This window comes from Manis pentadactyla, chromosome 19, assembly GCF_030020395.1.
Source record: "Manis pentadactyla isolate mManPen7 chromosome 19, mManPen7.hap1, whole genome shotgun sequence".
Lineage (NCBI taxonomy): Eukaryota > Metazoa > Chordata > Mammalia > Pholidota > Manidae > Manis > Manis pentadactyla.
The window spans coordinates 14,840,024-14,863,813 of NC_080037.1; the positions used below are offsets into that span (position 1 = coordinate 14,840,024).

A 23,790-nucleotide genomic window follows, 5' to 3' on the forward strand; every position below is an offset into this window, starting at 1 on the left:
CTCTAAAAAATAAAATCTACTTAAAAGAAAATAAAAACATTGCCACTCATTGGAAACTCAACTGCCTCCGGAGGTCAGGCAGCTAGCACAGAAGAGTAAAAGCAGGCTGGGCTCAAGAAAGGTTTTTGAAATGCATGGCTTTCTCGTTTTTGATTCTCCTTTTGCTAGAGATGCAACTCCAAGGACTATTTCACTTTCCTCTTGTCTCCCTGATTTCAGGTTTTACCCCTCTCCCCCTTATGAAGTTCCAGCCATCCAGGTCACCTTTAACTCCATGAAACATCCCATTCATTTCTCTGTTGCAGGGACTTGGCGCTTGTGAACTCTGCCTGGAATGCTCTCCCAGCCTTTCTCATGGCTTCTGCTTGGCACTCAGGGTTCTGCTTAACTTTCATCTCTTTAGAAATGCCTTCTGTGACCACCCCATCAAAGTAGTTCCATGACCACTCTATAGAACAAAACAGTTTGAATGCCACTGGGGCAGATGATTTTTTTTTTAAATAGCCTTTATCACTACCTGACATTTTCAACCCTCCCTCCCTCCCTTCTTCCCTTCCTCCTCCCTTCTTCCTTCCCTCCTTCTGCTTTCTTTCATTCCTTCACCTATGCTTTCTTTTATTTCCCGTCATCTCCTCTAGAATGTAGAGCCACAAGAGCAGGGTCCTTCTCTGTTTTGTTCTCTGCTGTATCCTTAGACCAGTGCCTAGAATATGCAAATGTTCAATAAAGATTTGTTGACCCACCAATGGCTCTCCCTCTCCTGCTGGATCCTTCAATGGCTTCCTACTCCCTTAAGATAAAGTCCCAAATCTTTCCCTCGCTTAGGAGACTTTCAGTAATCAGGTTTTGGCTTACCCAAAGACTCATCCCTTTCAACTCCACCACCTCAAACTGCAGTTTCTGTGGCTTGGTTCACGCCACCCTCCTCCTGGAGCGCTCTGTGCCGTCAGGGGTGTGGCACCAAGCGAGCCAGACACAGTCTCCCTCCTGATGGACACGAGTACCTGACTACATTAAGGTGTGAGGGGTGTTACAATGAGGGGAGGAGAGAACATGAGGGGCCACAGAGGGGAAGCACCTACCTAGGGTTGGGTGTCAGCAAAGGCTCTCTGAAGAAGAGGCATTTGAGACTAAGGCACAAGGAAGAGCGAGTGGGGCGGGGAGTGCTGCGGAGGAGGGAATGGCGAGAGCCGCGTCCTGGGGCATGGAACTGGGTGAGGTGACCGAAGGAATGGGCCTAGGTGGAGAGGAGTGGTGAGCCAGCACTGAGTCCTGGGAGACAGCGACATTCAGAGAGTTAGAGGAGGCCGAGGAACCACCAGTGAGTTGTACGGCCGTCCAGGAGGGCGCAGCTTCCAGCGGTGACAGGGAGAGAGTTTTCAAGGAGAGCAAGGTCAGTAGCAAATGTTGCTTAATTCCAGCAAGATGAGGATAGAAAACCAACGCGTTCAGTAATGGGATCATGGGCAACTTTGACAAGGCCTTTTTGATGGTGTGGTAGAGATGGAGGTGGGATTGGAGTGGGTGGCAGAGAAATAGGACTTTGAGAAAATAAAAACTGTAGACAGTGTTTTCACGAGTTTTTCCCCTGGAGGGGAGCAAGGAAAAAGGAGCAGAATTAATTTCTCAAGCACTGGGGAGGAATCAAAGTAAGGGAAGGTCATATTTAGTTTGCCATTTTATTTTTTTGAGGATTAAGTTTATATTTCTCATGAGTCTTGAATGTGGAGAAAGGAGAAAACAATTAGCACTTCAAAGGAGGCACAGGTTCTTGGCCAACTATTGAACAGAAGTCTCTGGTTGCAAGTGACAAAAACTTAAACAAAAGGGGGAAATTTATTGGTTCACATAATTGAGTTGGAATCAGAGACCCAAATTCATTAGCATCTTTCTCTTGTCTCTCATCTCTTTCTGCTTCCTTTCTTACTGCAGATTGAAGGGTGTTGGTAAGGAAGCAGGTGCAGTGGACGGGGGACATAATTACCAGGGGCTCTGATTCACATCTTAGTGACCAGACAAGAAAATGGGAACGCTCTCTCCTAGATCTGTTTTGAAAATTCTGAATTAAGCATTCTGGCCCATCCTGGATCAAGGGCCTATCTCCTGAATCAAGCACTGTGGCCAGAGGATGGGGGACCATAATGCTCACATCTGTGTCCATGGGGACAGGACATCTTACCAGATGGAAGCACGGATGGGTTCCAGGCAACCTAAAACCTCAGCTGACCCATTTAATTGACTGGTGGTTACAAATTCAGTGCTTGCTTCTAGAACTTTTTTTTTTAGGAGCTCCATGTTTTGTTTTGTTTTTTATTTTAGTATCATTAATCTATAATTACATAAGCAACATTATGGTTGCTAGACTCCATCCCATCATCAAGTCCCCCCTACAATCCCCATTACAGTCACTGTCCATCAGCGTAGTAGATGCTGTAGAGTCACTACTTGTCTTCTCTGTGTTGTACAACCCTCCCCGTGCCCTCCACCCCACATTATACATGCTAATTGTAATGCCCCCTATCTTTTTCCCGCTCTTATCCCTCCCTTCTCACCCATCCTCCCCAGTCCCTTTCCCTTTGGTAACTGTTAGTCCATTTTTGGGTTCTGTGAGTCTGCTGCTGGTTTGTTCCTTCAGTTTTTTTCTTTGTTTTTATGCTCCACAGATGAATGATGAAATCATTTGATATTTGTCTCTTTCCACCTGGCTTATGTCACTGAGCATAATACCCTCTAGCTCCATCCATGTTGTTGCAAATGGTAGGATTTGTTTTCTTATGGCTGAATAACATCTTCTTTATCCATTCATCTACTGATGGACACTTATGTTGCTTCCATATCTTGGCTATTGTAAATAGTGCTGTGATACACATAGGGGTGCATATGTCTTTTTCAAACTGGAGTGCTGCATTCTTAGGGTAAATTCCTAGGAGTGGAATTCCTGGGTCAAATGGTAAGTCTGTTTTGAGCATTTTGATGTACCTCCATACTGCTTTCCACAGTGGTTGAACTAGTTTACATTCCCACCAGCAGTGTAGGAGGGTTCCCCTTTCTCCACAACCTCACCAACATTTGTTGTTGTTTGTCTTTTGGATGGTGGCCATCCTTACTGGTGTGAGGTGATATCTCATTGCATTTCTCTGATGACAAGTGATGTGGAGCATCTTTTCATGTGCCTGTTGGTCATCTGAATTTCTTCTTTGGAGAAGTGTCTGCTCAGATCCTTTGCCCATTTTTTAATTGGATTATTTGCTTTTTATTTGTTGAGGTGGGTGAGCTCTTTATATATTTTGGATGTCAATCCTTTATTGGATCTGTCATTTATGAATATATTCTCCCATACTGTAGGATACCTTTTTGTTCTATTGATGGTGTCCTTTGCTGTACAGAAGCTTTTTAGTTTGATATAGTTCCACTTGTTCATTTTTGCTTTTGTTTCCCTTGCCCAGGGAGTTGTTTTGCTTCTAGAACTTCTTTTGACTGATTATGTGTCCATGCCTTCATAGTTAACAAAAATAACAATGTCTTTTACTTATCTAAGTATTTGCACCATCATTATTTTACTTGATGTTCAAAATATCTGCATGTAATTAGTAGTACAAGGTTCTTATTTGCATTTTGCATATTAGGAAACCAAGGCTCAGAAATTTAATGACAGGTCTAAGTTGCACAGTAACAAGAATCTCAGTTCTCCTCCAAACCTCATTTCAGTGTTCAGCACAGCCTCTCGTTTTGTAATGATACTAAAGTTACGTCTGCCAGTCCAGCTACCCTGATTCTCTCTGCTTTTTTGCCACATAATGACAGTTGATAAAGTCGTGATGGATGAAGAAATATAGTAATGATAGCTAGGAAGTTTGGAGTTTTAGATTTGTAAAACATTTTATTTTGAACATTTTTATACTTGTAAAATATTATATTAATATTTTCCACGTGTGATACATTGTATTACTCAATAGCTAATTAGTTCTAAGCTAATTCGTTTATTTGAACCAAGGGGAAATAGAAGATCTGATTAAAAATTGTATAATCTAAAGAGCTGTGAAGGGGAGTCTACAATTTTACTTACTAGAAGTCAACAGTAGTTCTGGGAATGAGAGCCAGAAGTTAAGGAAAGGAGACACTATTGGTCAGTTATCTCCTAAAGGCATCGTGCAAAGCTCCCACTGTGCTAGCTCCTTTACTCACGACCGCTGTATGCGAGAGACGTCTCCACACCTAGATCATAGACAGCAGCGAGCCCTGTATGTATAGGAATAAGCAGTGTATACAGCGTTTGGAACTATCTGCAGTTTCAGGCACCCACTGGGGGTCTTGGAACATATCCTCCACAGATAAGGGGACCATCTATGATAAAGTTTATAAATTAGGCAAAGTAAGAGATTAACAACAATAACTAATAATGAAATAGAACAATCTTAACAACGTCTATAATAAAAGTTGTGTGAATGTGGTCTCTCTCAAAATATCTTATTGTACTGTACTCACCCTTCTGGTGATGATATATTTTGATAGTGATGATGACAAAGTGTCTACACGATGAGATGAAGGGAGGTGAATGGTGCAGACATTGCGACGTGCCGGTAGACTACTGACCTCTGCCCGTAAGTCGGGAGGAGGATCCTCTGCTTCCGGGTGGTTGGCCTCGGGTAACCGCAGAGGGCCACACTGTGGGTAAGGGGAGGACCACTCTAGTCTGTACGTTAAGGAGTCTAGCGGTGAAGGTATCTACTGTTTGTGTGGGATTGTTTCTGATGGAATTAAATAACGTGAAAGCTTTTGTAAATTAAGTGTTGTAGGGCTTAACTTACATCTAGAAGTATTATTAGGTTTAGAGTCAACATAAAGGAGTTTACCTCTTTTCTTGCAAATACTAGTTTTTTTTCCAACCCCTTTTCTTGAAAATATTATTATTATTTTTTTACATTTGAACTGGAAATGGTTCAAAATTTTCCCATCTATTCAGCAGCAGGAGGAGTCACACCTCACCTGCTATCAGTAAGGGATGAAGAGTTTTAGATAAGAGGGTTTCTTAAACCCCCAGTTCTGCCTGTAATTCTTTCCCCTTCTGCCAGTAACCTTATCCCTTTTGTTTGCTTGTTCTCCCTTGCCCTTCTCTCCCTCTCGAAACCTTACACAAGGTTTGCCCATGAGGAGGCTCTGGGTGTGTGCTTGGGATCTGTGGATGGCAGAAAGCACACAGACCCAAGGTACAGTGCCTGGGGAGAAGACGTGCCCCAAATAACATGGCATTGTTACTGCTAAATGTTTCAAACAGCCCATCCCCATCATCCCTGGTGCAATTTGAAAACCAATGTCATTCTTACCCCTGTGCACTCCACAGTTGCTAACCTGGGTTTCTATACTTGGCCTGTGTTGAAGTATAAGTCAAATTCCTGTCTTAGTTTGGTTTGGCATGCTAGATACCATAGTGTGGGTGGTTTATAAATAACAGACATTTCTTTCTTACCATTGTGGGGGCTGAAAATCAGAAATCAGGCTGTTAGTGTGGTCAGATAAAGGCTCCCTCCCAGTTCATAGCTGGAGCCTTTCCACTGTGTCTTCACATGGCAGAGGGGCAGGGACTAGGGAAGCCTGGCGGGGTGTCTTTTATAAGAGCATAAATCCCATTCATGAGGCAGCTCATGACCTCATCAACCCCCAAAGGCCCCATCTCCTAATACCGTCATCTGTGGGGACCAGGATTTCAACATAGGAATTTGGGGGGAAAACAAGCATTCGGACCATAGCACTTCCCTTCCAGGTACAGGAACTCAAAAATGTTTTGTCTGATGTCTGCTTAAGTTTCACTGCTCCTTAGATTAAATTGCAAACAAAAATTCTTAAACGTGTATTTTTCTCTAAAAGTAACCTTTTGTGAATCCTTTGGTAAAGGTAAATGAAATATTTCCTCCTCCCCAAACTTGGATTTAAAAACTGAAGTGGTGGTTATTTTTGGTTAGCACTTATTGAGCCCTTCTTGTGAACGTGTCACTACATCGGCAGTTTACATAGGTTTTCTCGCTTAAGAGTTCTGGTGAGAACCATGGAATAGATACTATTTACCCTTGGTGCACAGATGGAGAAGGCTAAGGTGTGAGGAACTTGGCTCAGGTCACACAGCCCGTGAGAAGCAGAGCTAGGGTTTGGTTCCAAGTCTGTCTGACTCTAAAGGAGACATTAACTGCTATGCTATCTGCCTTTTAAGCTTTCTTAAAGTGAGTGCAAAATTAAAATTACTGAGTCTGGTCTTTTCTTAATAAGCAAACTGTATTGCTTGATGTTAATGTGGGGCTTGCATTCTTACCTGTTCCTGGGCTGGTGCTAAGGCTACAAGAGCTATGGAGGTGCCACCCAGCAGGCTGATGGGCACAGCTCTAAGTTCCTGTCAGAGGCTGCCTGCTTCTCTCTGGGCTGCAGCTCATGGCCCTGCTGTTTCTCTCTATCAATTGCCCAAAGCAGTGTTGACCACTACCTACTTTTTATCTTTTTCACATCTCATGCTTCTATCTTAAAAAGAGTGGTCACTTCAAGTGAAGAGTCTCTTACAGTATTCTAAAAAAACTATGAGGGACAAAATGCATACCTCTGGGTTCAAAAAGTACCCTTGGGTTACAAAGTGTTACAGTACATATAAATATACCAGTGAAGAACTGATGTGTACACAGATTCCTCAGTATGGGGAGAAGCAGTTTCCTTTTGGAAAGTCATCACATTGTATTCATGCTCTGTGTGTTTAGAGTTGGGCTAATGGTGAGAAGTCTCCATGTTTTGATGATGTATTTAAAATATGTATTTAAAATCTGGAGGCAGGATCTATGGGAAAAAAGAGCTACTTATTTTGAATACGAATTTGATGCCTTGACAAGATGTTCATTCTCTTCCCTAAAGGGAGCATCATCTCTTGTCAAATAGAAAAACATAAAAACAAACCCAGCTGTTTTTTCAATTTCTAAAAATAAAAGGTTTGTTGATTTCTGGGTCAATACCAGTGTAGAAAGAACTTTTAGTGTCATGATCTCTGACTTTACAAGTTGTAGCAGATCAATGTCTGGACCAATAAAAAATGAACTTAAAAAAGATCCTTTCCTTTGTTTACAAATGAACAAAAGAAATGTTAAAAAGGATTAAGTTAGCATAATGTGGGGATGAAGAATATAAACTCTATTGCTTGATGCCGAGATCAGATCTCAGTTTGGTCACTTGCAGAGTGTCTGATCTTGGGCAAATTACTTGAAATCACTGGGCTTTAGGTTCCTCACCTATAAAACAGTATTTTATGGCGCTGTAGAGAGGATGAAATGAGACAACGCCTGTAAACTCAGCACAGGCTGAGCTGAGGCAGAGCTCATCAACAATAGCTACTGAAACCTTGTAATTTAGTCAAGTGTAAGATGCAGTCCATGTTTTTGTCAATTAATTTAGATTATATAGTGTATAGATAAACCATATGTATAATCATACGTACTCAGGCAAAACATTTTTTTTCAGTATTTTGTAGCCACCTTACCTTTCTAAAGTCAGGAACTAGACCCTGGGCAGGGCACCTCAGACACTGACAGCTCCCTCCTGTGCCTCCTCAGCTGCTGGCTCTCTAGGCCCATCCACTGCCCTCCTGGGACCTAATTCTTAATATCTGCCTTGGCCTAGGAGACCGACTGGGTCACAGGCAAATGTGATATATTTCTGCTGGTCAGGTTTTTCTTTCTGTGTGAAGGACAAAGAAATGCTATCAGCCGGGACCACACTGGCACTGTCAAGAGATTTTCAGAAGGTCTCGCCGTGTTATGGACAGCTTTGCTTGCTGCTGTATGTTGCATGTTTCAGGGGTCTCAAAGTCTGAAGACAGCATAAACCAGAAACTGGCGAGGCAGCAGTACTCTAGCATATCTTTGTGTTATAGTATGTCACCTGTGGCTCAGAAGCAATTCTGTCACATGCGTGCTGTCATACTAGTGCTAATGTAATATGCTGAGGATGACATGTGGATCTCTGGATGACTTTGCTCTCCCCTCCTCCCACCCAGTCCCTTGCTCCTCACCCCACCAGTGTCTTTCTTGCTGTCTGCTGTGTTTTAATAAACAGCTAACATTTATTGAGTGCTAACTATGTTATAATCACTTTAGACTTACTAATTCCTTTAACACACACAACCCTATGAAGAGGCACTCTTACTATTCCCTTCTTAAAGTAGTGAAGACTGCCCCGGACAACTAAGGAACTTGTCTGGGCCACACAACTTCAAAACTTTCATGGACCTGTATCTCTTTCTTTGAAACTGCTGATCATTCTAATACTAGAGACTGTTGTAAATGATCACTTTTCTCAAGTTCTCAGAGATCTCTTCCTGGAGGTAGAGAGGGAAAGCGGTTTGGAGGCTTATCTGGCATAAGGTGGAACCCCTGGATCAAGGATGTTTTATGTAGCATACTCACTGGGGACCCTCAGAGAGCATTAAAAGATAGGATCACGTTTCACAAGGCCAAGGTGATGAATGGGGCTAGCATCAGAATGTTCTGCTAGTGTGGATTCTGTGTTGTCTTTTTTTTTTTTTTTTGGAGTGAGAAATTGTTTATTCATTTCCAAGCCAAAAACAGATGTGTTTTTTCAGGAATGGTTAAAGGTCCAGGGGTTGGGTTGGGGAGGGGAAAGAGAAGTCATTAGACTTCGTTTTCAGATCCTTTTTGGAATAAGACAAGAGTATATAAAACAAACCAACCCCATAAGGAAACCTGCAGGGCTTCCTGCACCCCACTTCCTGACTGACAGCAAATACCCTTCATAGGTTCTGTCCCTCCACCTTTCCCTGGAGTCCTGGAGATAGTTCTCTCCTGGATAAGTTTTACTTGGAACAGAGCCTCTTGTCAACAGGAAAGTCTCTATTTGGAATAAACCTTTAAGTGGGTCAGGCACTGAGCAATGAGTATCAGGTCATGCTCTTTAGGGGCACACGGTGGTGAGCACAATATTCTCTCCAGTGGAGAATGAAGCAAGGAGGCCACCCTGGCTCCTTTGGTGGTCAAAGGACTTGTGTCTACCTCAGAGAAACTGCATTTCTGGGTGCTGATTGGGAGTGTGGTCTGTGCTGTCCTCCGGGGCTGCCTGCAGTTCACCCCAGGAAGGAGGCCTTGGGATGAAGATCCTAAAGTGGAGGGTGGGGGAGGAAGAGGGGTGATACTGTGCCATGAGGGGGTGACAGAAACGACAATGTGCTCTTTATGAAGGCCATGAGCAAGAAGAGAGGACACACCAGCTATACACCACGGGTGGGAATGGAGTGGGGTGCTGAGAGGGGGATTCAGCCCAAACCTCGCCAAACGCAAAGCAGGAAGCACTTGAAGGGCAGGGTTGGCCCCAAGCCTTCCCGGGTTAATATAGAATCTGTAATGCAAGCACGTACGTGAAGCTGTCCACGGCCGCCCCAGGGAACACACCCATAGTCAAGGTCCTCATCGCTGAGTCAATAGTTGGGGCACTGAGAGCTCTGAGGAGCTGACTGGAGAAGCGGGGGTCATCGGAGGAATCCCACCTCTGGGGGCGTCTGCGAGGGGAGACGTCGGACGCGGGCCCTCCACTCTGCAGCTCCCCTCTCCGTCCAGCCCTGCCCGACAGGACAGACCTTGGCCGGTGGCCTGCTGCCCAGCGAGGCCAGGACGCGAGCGAGGGGGAAGGGGCCGCGGGCGGCGCGCACGGTCTCCAGATCCCGCCGGCGTGTCCGAGTCCTTTAGACTCTGGCCGTGCGGGCCTGGGGGCGCTCTGCCGCGCCTTATAAAGCACTCAGCGCGGGCGCCGGGCTGCAGGCAGGCGCGCGGCTGGTGCGGCGAGTCAGGGGCGCCCGGCCGCGCCCCCAGCTGCGGAGGCGGCGCCGCGCCGCGCGCCCTGCGGGGAGATGGGCCGCTACTCGGGCAGGACGTGCCGGCTGCTCTTCATGCTCGTGCTCACCGCCGTCTTCTTCGTGGCCGAGCTGGTCTCGGGCCACCTGGGCAACTCCATCGCGCTGCTCTCCGACTCCTTCAACATGCTGTCCGACCTGATCTCGCTGTGCGTGGGGCTGGGCTCCGGCTACATCGCGCGCCGCCCCGCGCGGGGCTCCCGGGCCACGTACGGCTACAGCCGCGCCGAGGTGGTGGGTGCGCTGAGCAACGCCGTCTTCCTCACCGCGCTGTGCTTCACCATCGCCGTGGACGCCGTGCTGCGCCTGGCCCGGCCCGAGCGCATCGACGACCCCCAGCTGGTGCTTATCGTCGGCGCCCTGGGGCTGGCCGTCAACGTGGTGGGGCTGCTCGTCTTCCAGGACTGCGCCGCCTGTTTCGCCGGCTGCGGCCGCCGCCGCCGCCCGAAGCAGCCGCCGGCCGAGCGCGGGGCTCACGGCGCTTTCGCGGGGCCGCAAGGCGCCGAGGGCGGGGGGCGCGCCGCCTCCGCGACGGCCCCCGGGGCCTCGCCGGGGACGCTCAGCGCGGCCGCGGGGGAGAGGAAGGCGGAAGAGCCGGCGACCGTGTCCTCAAACGCAGCAGGTGCCTTTCGGGTGCATCCTCCGGCCCTCCCTGCCTTTCCTCCCCTCCTGCGTGCCCGGTCCTTCCTCCTCAGCCCACGCCCTCTGCTTTCTATTTCTTTTCCAGTCCATTTCCTCTGCAGTTCGGCTTTAATTCTCTTCTGCTAACTTAACATACCGCTTACGATTTCTTTTTTTTTTTTTTCTGCATCCTCGGCCAGCCTTTGTCTCCTTTCCCTACTGCTGATTGTCTCTGTATAGAAGAATTGATTTTCTCAGATTTCAGTTATTTTTATTGGGCAACAGATAGCACTCCCCAAACGCTGCCCCTTCAGGAGCTGCTAGCTGCGCCTAGATTTTTTCTCTCCCCCTTTGACCATCCTCTGTCCCCTTGGGAGGTACAGGTTATTTAATTTTAACTGGAATGGAAGAGTGCATGAAGTCCAAAAGTGGAGAATGGGGGAGGAAGATCACAAGGCTTGTTTCCAGGCCATAGTGTACTATGCTGGGCTGTGTGTATGGAGAGGTCGGGGGAGCGGGGGGGATCTGGTAAGCTAATAGGATTTTAAAATAACAAAACTGGTTTTGAGTTCATTGGTTCTTTTTGTTTGTAGAACTTATACACAACACAAGGTTTCTTCTTTGAATGCAGGTGATTCCCTGAACACCCAGAATGAGCCAGAGGAGACTGTGAAAAAGGAGAAGAAGTCCGAAGCCCTGAATATCAGAGGTAGGGGTGACTTGGCATCAATTGGAAACCCTTTACAGTAGGATCTGGGGGCTGTGCCGTACCCTTCATTTCTGTTTGCCGTTTAGTAAGGTGCATTAGAAGGCGGGCCATTGACCTGCGTAGACTATGGCCCAGCTCTTGCCTAATCACGGCATCGAGTTTGCGGGAGGCACTAGCTGCTGCTGATTTATCTCGCTGCCCTTAGACCCATGCTGATGCTGCTACTCCAGAGCGTCACAGGCCTGTGGCATGTCTGCTTCTGCCCCACCGTGGGTACCACTGGCATAGAATGCAGCCCTTGCTAACTGAGTGTGGTTTTGATACAGGTGGGGAGAGGGTGGTGGCGTTGCTGAATGACCCTCGGTGCCTCAGTTATTTTCTGCCAGAAACAGTGGTTCTGTGATGGGTCTGTTGGCCCACCTGACCCTCCCCCTCCAGGCCCCAAGTTGGGGCTCTGGTGAGGCATGTGGAAGGCCATTCGCTAGCGTTCCTCAAGGTCGCAAGCCCTGGGCAGAGGCCAGCCCAGGGAGGTCAGAGGTGCATTTCTCGCCAGACACCAACATAGCTCCTTTTCACCTCTTGGGCACAGGTTCTGCTTCAGACTGGGCGCCGAAGGGTCAGTCCCCACTCCTGACGCTGAGAGTCTCGAGAAAGATTATGCAGCCCTTTCCCTCAGATGTTTTGGGGAATGCCTGTAGTGGGGATTAGATGGAAATGATATGAAGAAAAATGAATAATCCAGGACACCCCTTCATTTTTGAGAGTTTTGATACCCAGAATGGATCTATAGGGACAATCAGAAAACAAGGCATGAGCCCCTAAAAACATCTAAATAAATTAGTTTTTTGTAATGGAGCTGCATTGGGGGAATTTCTAAAGAGCGTGGGTGGTGGTGAATCTAAAGCAATCTTTATTGAAAAATCATGATCCTTTTTTGTCTTTACTTTTCAAGGTTCAGTTTAAAAACGCTACATTGAAGGTTTCTGAGATGGAATTCACCATTATAGCACTTTCACCTTTCCAAGCACGTTCTGTTAATTATTCATTCTTATCTTTCAGAGAAAGAGCAAAGAGGAATGAGAGTAAGGGCTAGTGGGTATTGTGGACCTGTTTTGGGAAGCATAATGTAGGAGAAACTTGCTACTTTTGAGTCCAAAGCTATTGGAGCTCCTGGGTAGAAAAATGTCAGTGTAAGTGCCTCATTGTCTGGCTAAGCCCTGTGGTCCCCAGGCACTAGCAAAAGCGCCCCTCTGGCTTCTAACGGGTGCATAATGCAGTGGCTGGAAGATTTGGTTTGAGCTCAAGCTGTCTGGGTTTGGGTCCTGGCCCTGCCACTTCAGACTCTGTGGCTTTGACAAGTTACTGGCCCTCTCTAAGCCTGCAGTCCCCTCCTCTTCAAAAGGGGAATAATAATCGTATCTGCTTTATGGGGTTCTTGTGACATACAGTATGTAGAGCGCTCACAAAAATGGCAGGAAGAGTAGCTACAACTTAATGGAGTACATACCTTGTGCCAGGCACCATTCATGAATGAGACACTTAGTATTGTAACAATCTTACCAGGCAGAGACTATTGTTACTCAGTAGTGAGTGCAATTGCCTGGCTCTATGTAACCTGTGCTCTTCTGCAAGGGTGAGCTCAGTGCCCGTGCCTTGGCTAACAGTGTCCATGTCTCGGGCTAAGTGGGGGGCTGGCCTCGCCTTAGGTCCTGTGTCCTTGCAGCCATGAGTCAGAGAGGGGCCACAGAATGTTAGAGCTGGAAAGGTCTTGGGGAGAATGGACAGCGCCCTCTTCATTTTACAGCTAAGGACACTGAGTCTAGAGGGTCAGGTGGTGCCCCAAGTCACCCCATCTAGCGACAGACAGAGGCAGGGCTGGTATCCTGGGCTCCTGCTTGGAATGTCTCCCTCTTCCCATCATCACACACAGCCTCTAAACTCCACACAGGATCTCCAGGGTACACAGTGCACGGAATGTTCACATTTCCAACACTTAGGCCACTGCTTCTGAAAGAAGGACTGTCCCCCCAGATCTGCAGGGGAACAAACATCCCATGGGGGTGCTGTGAACAGAAACCATCTGTTGGTGTTCAATACTGTTTCTCTTGTTCCAATAGAATAAGAAAAATGGCCTACTGAGAAACACACTCCATCTTCTATTGCAAAGCACAGGGAAGGCACAGTCCTTAAAATGAGTCTCGTCAACGTGCAAGGTAGTGGTCGACTTCATTTAATGGGATCAAACACGATGCATTAGAAATGTGACAGTGTCGGAAAGACAATTAGCCCTTTACATTTCAGTATAACTGTAAATAGACGAATAGCAATCTTGCCTTCTTCTGAATGTACATGTCCTTCGGTGAGATGTTTCTTTCTAGTTCTTATTTTTTTCCCAATAGCAAAGCTCTCTCATCCTTCCATAACCACTTGCTAATGTCCAGTGCTGAGGCACTGTGTTTCTGGCTATTCCATGAATTCAACAGCGCTGATGGCTTTTCTGAGCACTGGGATAATTATCCAATGTCCGCTTATGTCAAATTGCCATGTTATATGCCAGTATTTTTGTCTTTTGTTTTTCATCTGAAGACAACAATGAGGGTCAAGTGCTGAGCCACCCTGTCATTGCAAAGCTAACCTTGGAGCCTTATGACTAATCGGATGATTTAGTTGCCTTTTAAGTGGTGATTTTTGTTCCTCAGATAATGCTGCCTGGTGTGTCTTTCTGAATCTTAGATGTGGTCACCCCAGAGTCTTCTCCGATACCTGAATGGCATTCAGAACAAGGTCCTAATACTGCTGACATTCAAGGGCATGCTGTTCAGATGTCACTATCCCTTTCTAGACATTTCTGCCCTTCTCGTCACCCCTAAACTGTTTCCCCATCCCCCCACCATTTAATGCACACTGATAGTGAGGTGAGGTCTGCTTGGGTTCTGCCTTCTACCAGCTCGGTTACCTTAGGCAAGCAACTTAGCCTCTTGGAGCTTCAGCTTCCTTGTCTGTATAATGGTGACAAGCCAAGCTCCCTGTGTTCTGAGAGCTCCGTGAGTGGTCGGAACAGCACAGAGGACCCTCTCAACAAACGGTGCTCATAATTGTCATCACCTCCCAGCCAGAGAAATGAGGCAGATATAACCGTCATCCCCATTTCACAGATGAGGGTCTCGTTGCTCAGCGAGGTTGGCTTTCGTACGGTCCATGATTCATATAATGACTCTTGGGGTCCCTCCCTCCACCCTTAGTGTCCCCGTTTCCCATGCTGCCTGACAAGCTTGTCTTCATCTGCAGCCCCCCTGGGGTTCTTCGCCTGGACGACCTTCTCTCTGAGTTCGCTCTGGCTGGGATATTGCTGCCTGTTGGAGTCTGTCTCCCCTTCGGAGTCTTGCTCAAACTACCCATCTCTCAAAAAGCCTTCCCTGTGACTTCCCATCTGGAGGTGATGGATGCATTTAACTCAGCGTCCTGCCGGTGGACTTCGGTCCCCAGAGCATAATGACCATGCCTTCTTTGTTCATACATGGGGGGTCAGAAAACATGGTGTAATACTCAGTCCCAAAGTGTAGTGAAGTGGTGCTGCTTTAAGCAGTTTTTCCCAACTGAAGGACATGTTAGTTTGGGTCATAAAAACAACTTAGTAAAGTATGATCAGCATTTAGAAATTTAACTAGCATTGAATGAAATTGAATAGAAAATAGTAATAAATCACATGTAAGGATAAATTTAGTTTTTTCACAAAACATTTGTTTCAGCATGTGCCTGTGTGTGTGCTAGGATGCAAAGTAGGGTTCTGTCTGTGGATTATGAGCAAAATAGGTTTGAATGGTATTTTATATAATTCTCAGGAGCTATAGGAACTAAGAATGAGATTTCTCAGAAGGGAAACCTGAAACTGGAACTTAGGTCTTATATGAGCAGGATGCACTGTGGTTCTTAAGCCAGACCACCCAGACTTATATCCCCACTCTCACACTTCCTATCCATGTGCTCTTAGATAAGTTACTTCGCTAGTCTATGCCTATGTCTCCTCATTTGTAGAATAAAAGTAACCACTTCAGCGAGTCCTTAATGTGTAAATACATTTAGTGAACATACAACCTCTGGTGCATGCCTGTTAGCTAGCATCATAGTTATTGTTATTAAGGAAAAGACAGCAGTTACTCCAGGTCATGGCAGTAATGACTATTTTATTTTTATAAATACTGTTTTATTGAGTACCTTCCCTCTACACCTGCAGTGCTAAAATGTAAATAAGGGAGGTGCAGGGTGTGACTCTCACCTTCATGCTACCTAGAGTCTAATGGAGGAAATGAGGCGGACATGCAGGCAACAGAGTAACAGACTGTCAGGCCGTGAAATCCTTGTCAATTGCAATAGGAAGTATTTGGTCTTCCTATTTTTATGGTAGTATTTTGTACTGCCTTGGAGAAGGTTAAAACTGATATTCAGTTGCTCAAGGAGGAGCCAGGTGTACCGGGAACGTTTTGTTCCTCAAACTGGGGAATAAGATGCTCCTTTGGGGTGGAGTTGGGGAGAAAGCACAGAATTGGAAAATGCCACTGTTTAATGTTTTGTTCAGTCAGGATGCAATTACCAGAAGGAAGTGTGGGATTCTTTTTATTCCTGTCTTTTCTGGGGGACAAGTTGCCACAAATTACATTTCGTTTGTTTACAAAGTGCTGTTTTTCCTATGATGCTGCTCAGAACACTAGAAGTGTTGCCAAGAAGAAGAATTAGGTCAATAAAGCAGACCTTTCTTCTATGTGATTTGTTCTAGAGCAGTAAATTTGGAAACTTTTATATGCATTTGAATCTAGTTAAAATGCAGAATCAGATTCAGCAGGTCCGAGGAGGGCCCTGTGAGTCTGCATTTCTGTAAGCTTCCAGGAGTTGCTGATACTGCTAATCTGAAAACCATAATTCAAATAGCAAGATTCTGATGTTGCTTTTGTGTTTATGTTTTATGAGCCTTCTGACTACGTTTGCCCCTAGCTCACTAACTCCCAGTTTCGTCTGTGTCTAGCAATTGGACCCCCAGCTCTTCTTTGGTAGGATTGCATGCTTTCTGTATCATAATCAAACCTTTAGGAATGGTTCCCTTAATTAAAGGTATCCACAATATTTCTGATTATCTGCAGCATTTTACTTTTATTTTATTCTGACGAATGGCTCTTTATTCAGCGGGAATGCTGCTGGAGTCCCTGTTCTCAAGGACCTCTTAAACCAAAGGCAGCCTCAACGACATTGGGCTGAGTGAGAAGTTGGCAAATGCACATAATGAAGGGAGGAGAACGGATCAAGACAGAGGGATAGCAGAATAAAAAGAACCTCTCTCTTGATATATCTTGGTTCTCTCTCTTCCTAAAAATGTTTAAAGCGATTTCAAGTACAGACACTTGTCTGAAAAGGGAAAGAAACCACTTGCTCAGCTTCTGTTTCTCTGCTCAGTGCCTTCTGCGGGGTGGCAGGTGGCAGCAGTGTGGCACTGTGAACACGCACAGTCCCTCTGCCCACAAGTCAGCAGCTCAGAATCTTCCCAGGCTGTTCCAGATTCTTTAGCACCTGGGATGGTGGCCTGAGGTTTTGTGTTCTGTGAAGCAGTTGCCATTACTTTTTCATTCTAATGTGTCCTACTGATCTAACCAAAAAGAAAACACATACCAACAAGTATTCATAGCCTTGGGAACCCAAGTCAAATGAGTGCCGCATGGCTGGATCTGCGCCTTAGCCGTCTTTCTGTCTTCCTGGCAGGTGTACTTCTGCATGTGATGGGAGATGCCCTGGGGTCGGTGGTTGTGGTGATCACAGCCATCATATTCTATGTGCTTCCTCTGAAGCCCGAGGATGCATGTAACTGGCAGTGCTACATCGACCCCAGCCTGACTGTCGCCATGGTCATCATCATTTTGTCATCGGCCTTCCCACTCATGAAGGAGACCGCTGCCATTCTGCTGCAGATGGTCCCCAAAGGAGTCAACGTGGAAGAGCTGAGTAAGTCAGACGATGGTGACCTGGAACCATGGCCCACTTCGTGTGTTCAGGTCAGAGGGCCAGCGTGATGTCAGACAGGGTTTGATCCATGTGTCCTGAAATAATGAAATGTCACCAGGCAGCAAAGACATCTATCATATGTTTTGTAGCCGCATAAAGTGACTGACAGCTGTAAGAGCCAAAGGTCCTTTGCCGCCCATGATTGTCTGGCTCAGCTGCAGAAGTCTGAGAATATAGTGTTTGGGCAATACCTATTCGTGGGCAATTTACCCTCATGTCAAAGCTGTATTTAACTCAGAGTGAGGCCACTCTGTCAAGACCTTGATTTTTATTATCCTTATTCTGAAAACATGAATCATTCATTTGTATTCTAGACCCTGCTTTCCAGTTAATTGATTTTTTATGGACATACAAGTCACCATGTCGATCTATCACTGTAAAAAGGACTGTTTTAAATCCAGACCATTCGCAACCTCCTTCAATAATGAAATCTGTTTCTTTGCTCAAACAGGTCAAACTCCCACTTTAGTTATGTGCACCTGAGGATAAAACTTTTAGAGACTTTATAGCATTTTCTAATGGGAACTATCTGGATGGGTGAGAAATTGAATGTGCAACTTTATTTCTAGTGTTTCTAAATGGAGAGTATGTTCTAATGGAAAAAAAACATTTTCATGAATATTTGCTCTTATTCTATCTGTCATTGCTTCACTAGCGATCCAGTAAACATGAAATAGAGCCCAGGCCCACTATGGGGCTCAAAGTCGGGGACCTCATTTCATGACAAATACCTGACCTTAGGTTTGAACGGGTCTTAATAATACCTTGTGTGGCCATGGCCAGCCTGTCCCCTCTGAGGGAGCGATTGTGGGGTGACTGCTCTGGGAAGGTCACGGTCCTGCTGGCCCTCTGTTTAGTAGCACGCACTGGGACCCGTTGGCAAACGTGCTCCTCTAGGATCTTTTCCCCTAGATGTGCTTTTTCCTTTTTTCACCTCTTCTTTGGCCTGTGTGGCTACTATTTGCCCAAAGCTGCAGGCAGAGGAGACAGGCGGTGGGGGAGGGAGGCAGCGAGGAGCAGGTACACAGCATTGTCTTTGCCTCCAGCTTCTCTCCCACCTGAGGGAACCAGATAAACACACCAGACAATTAGTGACATGGAATGGCTCATCTGGCCTCTTAACAAAGTGATGTACGTGTTTAAAAACAGGTGTTTAAAGAAAATAACAATGACAATAGCAACACTTTATGGCACTTGTTACATGCTAGGTGTTCTTAAGTTCTTATATGAAGTTTATATAACAAACATATATGTAAATATATAAATATGTGAAAATATATTATACATACATAGATATATGAATAATGAGTATTTTATAATATAATTAACTTACTATAACCTATAAGGTACTCTTGTTACCACTCCTAATATACAGATAAGGCAACCCAAGCAGAGAGCGGGTAGGTAATAGTCCAAGGTCATGCAGGTAAATGATTGAACTGGGATTCAAACTCTAGCTGGCACAAGGTCTTTGCTCACAATCACTCTTCAGTATCATCTCTCCAAATACGCAGTCACTTTAGAAAGTATGGAAAACACACAGAAAAGCCTAAATAAGAAAATAGAAATCTCTTATAATTTTACCCCCCCAAGATATGACCATGCTCAATATTTTTGTAAGTTAGTCAAAAAACCTACAGTACCTAAAAAATTTATTTGTGTATGTATATTCACTGATACTTTTTTTTTTATTAAAAAAGGATAAAAGGACCATGCCATACATACGGTTTAGCTATTTGATTTTTCATTGAAAAATACCTTATATACCTTTTTGCATATCCTTAAATATGCCACTTTCTTAATGGCTGCATCAAATTCCATTATGTAATTGATTTAACTATTTCCTTGTTGTTTCCATTTTATTCATTAATACAAAGAGCATTGACCGACGAGCCATTCCTGTACATAAATACTTGGCTATTTCTTTTGGGTTAAATTCTTAGTACTAGAATTGCTGGTAAAAGTTTTCAAACCCTATTGCCAAACTACCCCCTTTAAAAAAGGCATCCTACTTTATACTCGCACTGGCCGTCCGTTAGAGTGTCCATTCCCTTCCCTTGCAAACTCAGCAACCCTGGGCAGGGGTTTTGGTTGTTAATTTCCTTAAATTGCCTTTTGTGGATTAACCATGTATGATGTAGGAAGTCAGAGGGGAGAAGGAGTATGGGGAAATGTACCCATACAGGCACAGCTATCTTTCTTCCTATTACTCAGTAAATGTATCATTGTGGTGAGAATGTTTAAAGGGACCACGTCCCTCCTGTAGTGGCTGCATGCTCCAGATATAGCACTCACCTTAGTTATTATTTGCTCTTCTCTATTCTAGTGAGTAAACTCTCTGCCGTGCCTGGAATTAGCAGTGTACATGAGGTGCACATCTGGGAGCTTATAAATGGGAAGATCATTGCCACCCTGCATATCAAGTATCAGAAGGACAGAGAATATCAGGATGCCAGTGTAAAAATTCGAGAAATCTTCCACCAGGCGGGAATCCACAATGTGACCATCCAGTTTGAGCATGTGGACTTGAAGGAGCCCCTGGAAGAGAAGGACCTGCTGCTGCTCTGCAGCGCACCCTGCATCTCCAGAGCCTGCGAGAAGCAGCTGTGCTGTCCCCCCAGGGCGCTGCCTCTGGCCCACGTCAATGGCTGTGCTGAGCACAATGGCTGCCCCCCTCTGGACCCATACCAGAGAGAAAGCACAGACGTGGCTATCGAAGTATCTCTGGAAGGCTGTCTGAGTGACCACGGACAAGCTGTCAGCAAAACTCAGGAGGACCAAGGTCTTGCCAGCAGTACACATTTTTAACCTGGCGCCCCCTTAAACAGACTGCATCGATGAGGCCCGCTGGAAGCAGCAGCCTGGCTTGTGGAGGGAGCCGTGCGGGCGGTAGGCCCTGCCCAAGCCTGCCGTGCGCGCTGTCCGCGTTCAGCGCGGGTGGGTTGGCTGGGATGTTAGTTGAGTGTGTCTTCATTTTCATGTGACTGAGAACCCTTTACATTGTCCTGGGTGTCTTCTGCTGCTCTTCTTCGACCGTTTTAGTTTGGACATTTTGGACAATTATTCCCTGAAGCCAACTACTCTTGTATATGTATCAGGGACATTGAACACTGGGACTGAATGGCCGTGGACACAGGATTCAAAGTAGTTTTTGTTTTAAACTAATTAGAACTTGTAGCTGACTCTCAGGTGAGCTCATAGCCAAGTACGTCAAAAATCTTTAATAACCATAATAGCTATTTTTTCCCCCAATTCCACTATAAGATCATAAAAGAGGAAAGTTAGGTAATTCTGTCATTTTCGACTCATTTTTGAATAAATATCAAATAAATGCCCATGAAGGTGGAAAATGCTCTCAGAACATTAGAAGAAGTAGAGTTTAAGGGCAGAGGGTAGGAGGAAAATGCTTTGCGACTACCTCTTGGTTTTATGAGGTGGAGAGAAAACGTGTCCTTTTTGCTGTGAACTACAGCTATAGTGTGTTTCAAATGTTTAAATATATAGTATGCTTTTTTTTCACTTGGAATTTTGGGAATATTTCTGCTTCCTGAAGTGTGACATAAGTACTTACACACTATCTTGTAGAGTCAGTCCAGTTGGAACTGTCTTCATTTATTGCTTAATAATGACTTAGTTGTTCCAGTTTCCTTTGAGTCTTCTTTGATGTGATCACATTGATCAGTGTAGCATTTACCTGGAGAAAATGAAGTATTTCTCGAATATATGACATTGAGTATTCATTCCTGCCAAAAAAATAACTAGATTGTCTTTTCTTTAATTAGACGTATTTTAAGGTATTTATTATAGTTGCCAACTAGTAACTTAATGGGCAAATGTGCAGGGAGAAATGAGAATTTAATTGCTGCCTTCAATGTATTTTGAAGAGTTTACACTTTTTTTGTATGTCTCTGACCCATATTACCAAGTTCAAATAAATGTGCTAGAAGCTAGTTTGGACCCGTAACTAACCTATATTAGTATTGGAGACAAATCTGCCATGTATTTAACAAATTGTTTAAGCAGCAATATTTTAATCAGAACAGTCTCCAAATAGGTATGAGAAAATTGGAGGTACCTTACTAGAGAACTAGAATCTTCTTTAATGGGTTGTAAAATTGAAAATGATCATCTCAGACTGTAAGCACCGAGTCCTCTTTAGAGTCTGCACAGTACTTACCAGAAATGCCGGGTTGCTAATGGAAAAAACACCCACATTTTTTCAGCACAAACACCGCTTTAAAAAGGTGGCTTTCTTAAATTCCAAGTCTGAAATAAGTAAGCAACTATGATCAGTAGGATAGGAATCTTTTCATACCTCAAAAATGTATTATCTGAGTTTAAATTGTCCATAAATGAGGTAAATAGAAGAATACCTAAATATGTTTTTATCCTTAGGAGTATTTTGGACTAGGCTACATATATACTATGGAGCTAAGAAAGGGGTAAAATTTAAGAAAACATTTTTATTTTTAATGTTAATATTTTGTCATGTACTCATAAAAAACAGGGCCTCTCTATGAAACACGTCAAGGTGATACATGGACCAAATTCTTCTGGAATAATTGTTGGCTGAGATGATTTGGAGTGAAAGAAGAAATTTGTCTCAATTCCAGATTTAAAAGTCTAATTTGATTTCTCACCATTTTGCTTTTATTAAAAGGAAAAATCACAAATCTATAATTTTTGTTCAGTTGGCTAAAGGATTGCCTATTAGTTTACATCCAAATAGTGTTCTGTAAATTTAATCTCTAAAGCATTTTTCTGGAAAGGAAAAGGCACTTAATTCCAATATAATTAAATCTAACCTCAGAGAAATTTGTTGCTAGACACTTAGGAACATCAAATTATGGACTAGAGCCAATAAAATAATATCAAATTTTGGTCTAGAGCTAGTAAAATAATACTGGTATAAGACACTTTGGTGGCACGTATTTAATAATGTTCAAACCAGCTAATTAATGCAGTATTTTTGTGCCAGGGTAGGTGGCTGCCTTTCCCCTCTCAGCTACTGTGATGCCGTCTCGCATTTTTACTTGGGTTTTCCTCTCCTTTAATTGCCCTGCATTTAATCTTCCCAAGGACATGCATGACTTTTCTTTTTCCCTTTGACTCAATGCTGCTTGGTAACAGTAGTGCCTGATGAAAAGTGGATCTAAACAATACTGTTTTTCTCTAAGATTAGAAAACCACTGTCACTCAGTTTAGTGTTCCTGTGTGCCTAGGTTAATTCCAGAAAATTCTTTTTTAAGAGCCAAACATAATTTTTCCGGCTAGGGCGTCCTCAGCGCGTTTGGGCTGGAGCAGCAGTCCCGCGTGCTCACCTGGAGGACGCAGGTGTAGCACTGACTTCTGTTCAGCGTCCTTCTATTTCAAGGGAAAGAATATTTTCCGCATTATTTCAGCAACAACTGTGGGAAGTACTATGTCTGCTTTTATTTTCCAAACTTCAACTTTGTTTTTTGAAAAGAGAGGTTAAATTTTTTTCATGATATTTGGCCATTATGAATATCCAGGCCCCATGGTTCACAAATACCATCCCTTGGATTATTTGACAAAATATCAATAGGGAGAACATTGTGTGAGGAAGAATTAAAAATACTGCCCATACTTAATTACCTTTTTTTGGCTGCCAACTATCCAAACTGTTGGGAAGGTAAATCAGGAACTCCAAATTTCCGTGGGAATGGGTGCTTGGAATGTCAAAGAAATCACTGAGGTAGATTTTGGATTATAGTAAGGCAGCTTCCTACCAGTGAGGTAGTAAGAGATTTTGTTATGCTTTCTCAGTCTTAACACTGTTGACATTTTGACCTGAATAACAGCTTGTTGTGTGGGGCTGTCCATCCGTTGTAGGATTTTTAGCACTCTCCCTGGCCTCTCCTTACTGAATGCATATCCCCACCAGTTGTGACAATGAAACGTGTCTCCAGACATTGTCATGTGTCCCCTGGTGGCAAGTTTGCCCCTAATTCTGAACCTCTGACTTAAGGGTAATTGAGGGATATTATTGCCAAAGTCCTTCCAGAGCCCAAAATCCCCGTGAATAGAATCAATTCTGCAGAATTCACTCATTAAAAACTACTTTTAAGACAAGATCAAATGATTCATAAAAATTCCAGTAGTCTACATAGAAACTTCAGACATTTAAAAATATATATAATTTGGAAAAAAAGACTTTACAGATCTGATTATACCGATCAGTTAATAGAACAGTGAATGAAATGGAGAAAAAAGCATTTACTCTTTGTGCTGCGATGATCTCTTCAACTCATGAATATCCTCAGTTGATGAACCCACCATAAAAGGAGACCATATACTATCAGTATAATTGACTCTTGGGGTTAAGATGTTTAATTCGCCACCAATTTTAAAGTTGACGATGTTTCTTTTTCCTGGTTCCTGACAGTGACTGGCTCAGAAGTTAAAAAAAAAACAAAAACTTTATTGTTTATGGCTAACTTAATCCTTTGCCACATCATAACCCTATTTTCCCCAAGAGTACAAAATACAGTTCCTGCTTTTA

The 23,790-nt window shown here is 44.3% G+C and overlaps 1 protein-coding gene across 3 annotated transcripts in view; it reads left to right on the forward strand.

Moving 5' to 3' along the window:
- Positions 1–22,183, forward strand: part of SLC30A10 (solute carrier family 30 member 10) — a 41,962-nt gene extending 19,779 nt beyond the window's left edge. The window contains exons 1-4 of one of the 3 annotated variants that reach the window (XM_036932089.2): positions 9,457–10,511; positions 11,104–11,219; positions 16,968–17,207; positions 19,594–22,183. In XM_036932089.2, the coding sequence (XP_036787984.2) occupies positions 16,985–17,207; positions 19,594–20,075 (705 nt within the window). In that variant the 5' untranslated portion in view covers positions 9,457–10,511; positions 11,104–11,219; positions 16,968–16,984 and the 3' untranslated portion in view covers positions 20,076–22,183. Of the gene's footprint in view, positions 1–9,456; positions 10,512–11,103; positions 11,220–16,967; positions 17,208–19,593 lie in introns of those variants that run through there. The other 2 variants (XM_036932082.2, XM_036932097.2) reach the window with 2 other exon arrangements.
- The last annotated feature ends 1,607 nt before the right edge of the window (positions 22,184–23,790 follow it).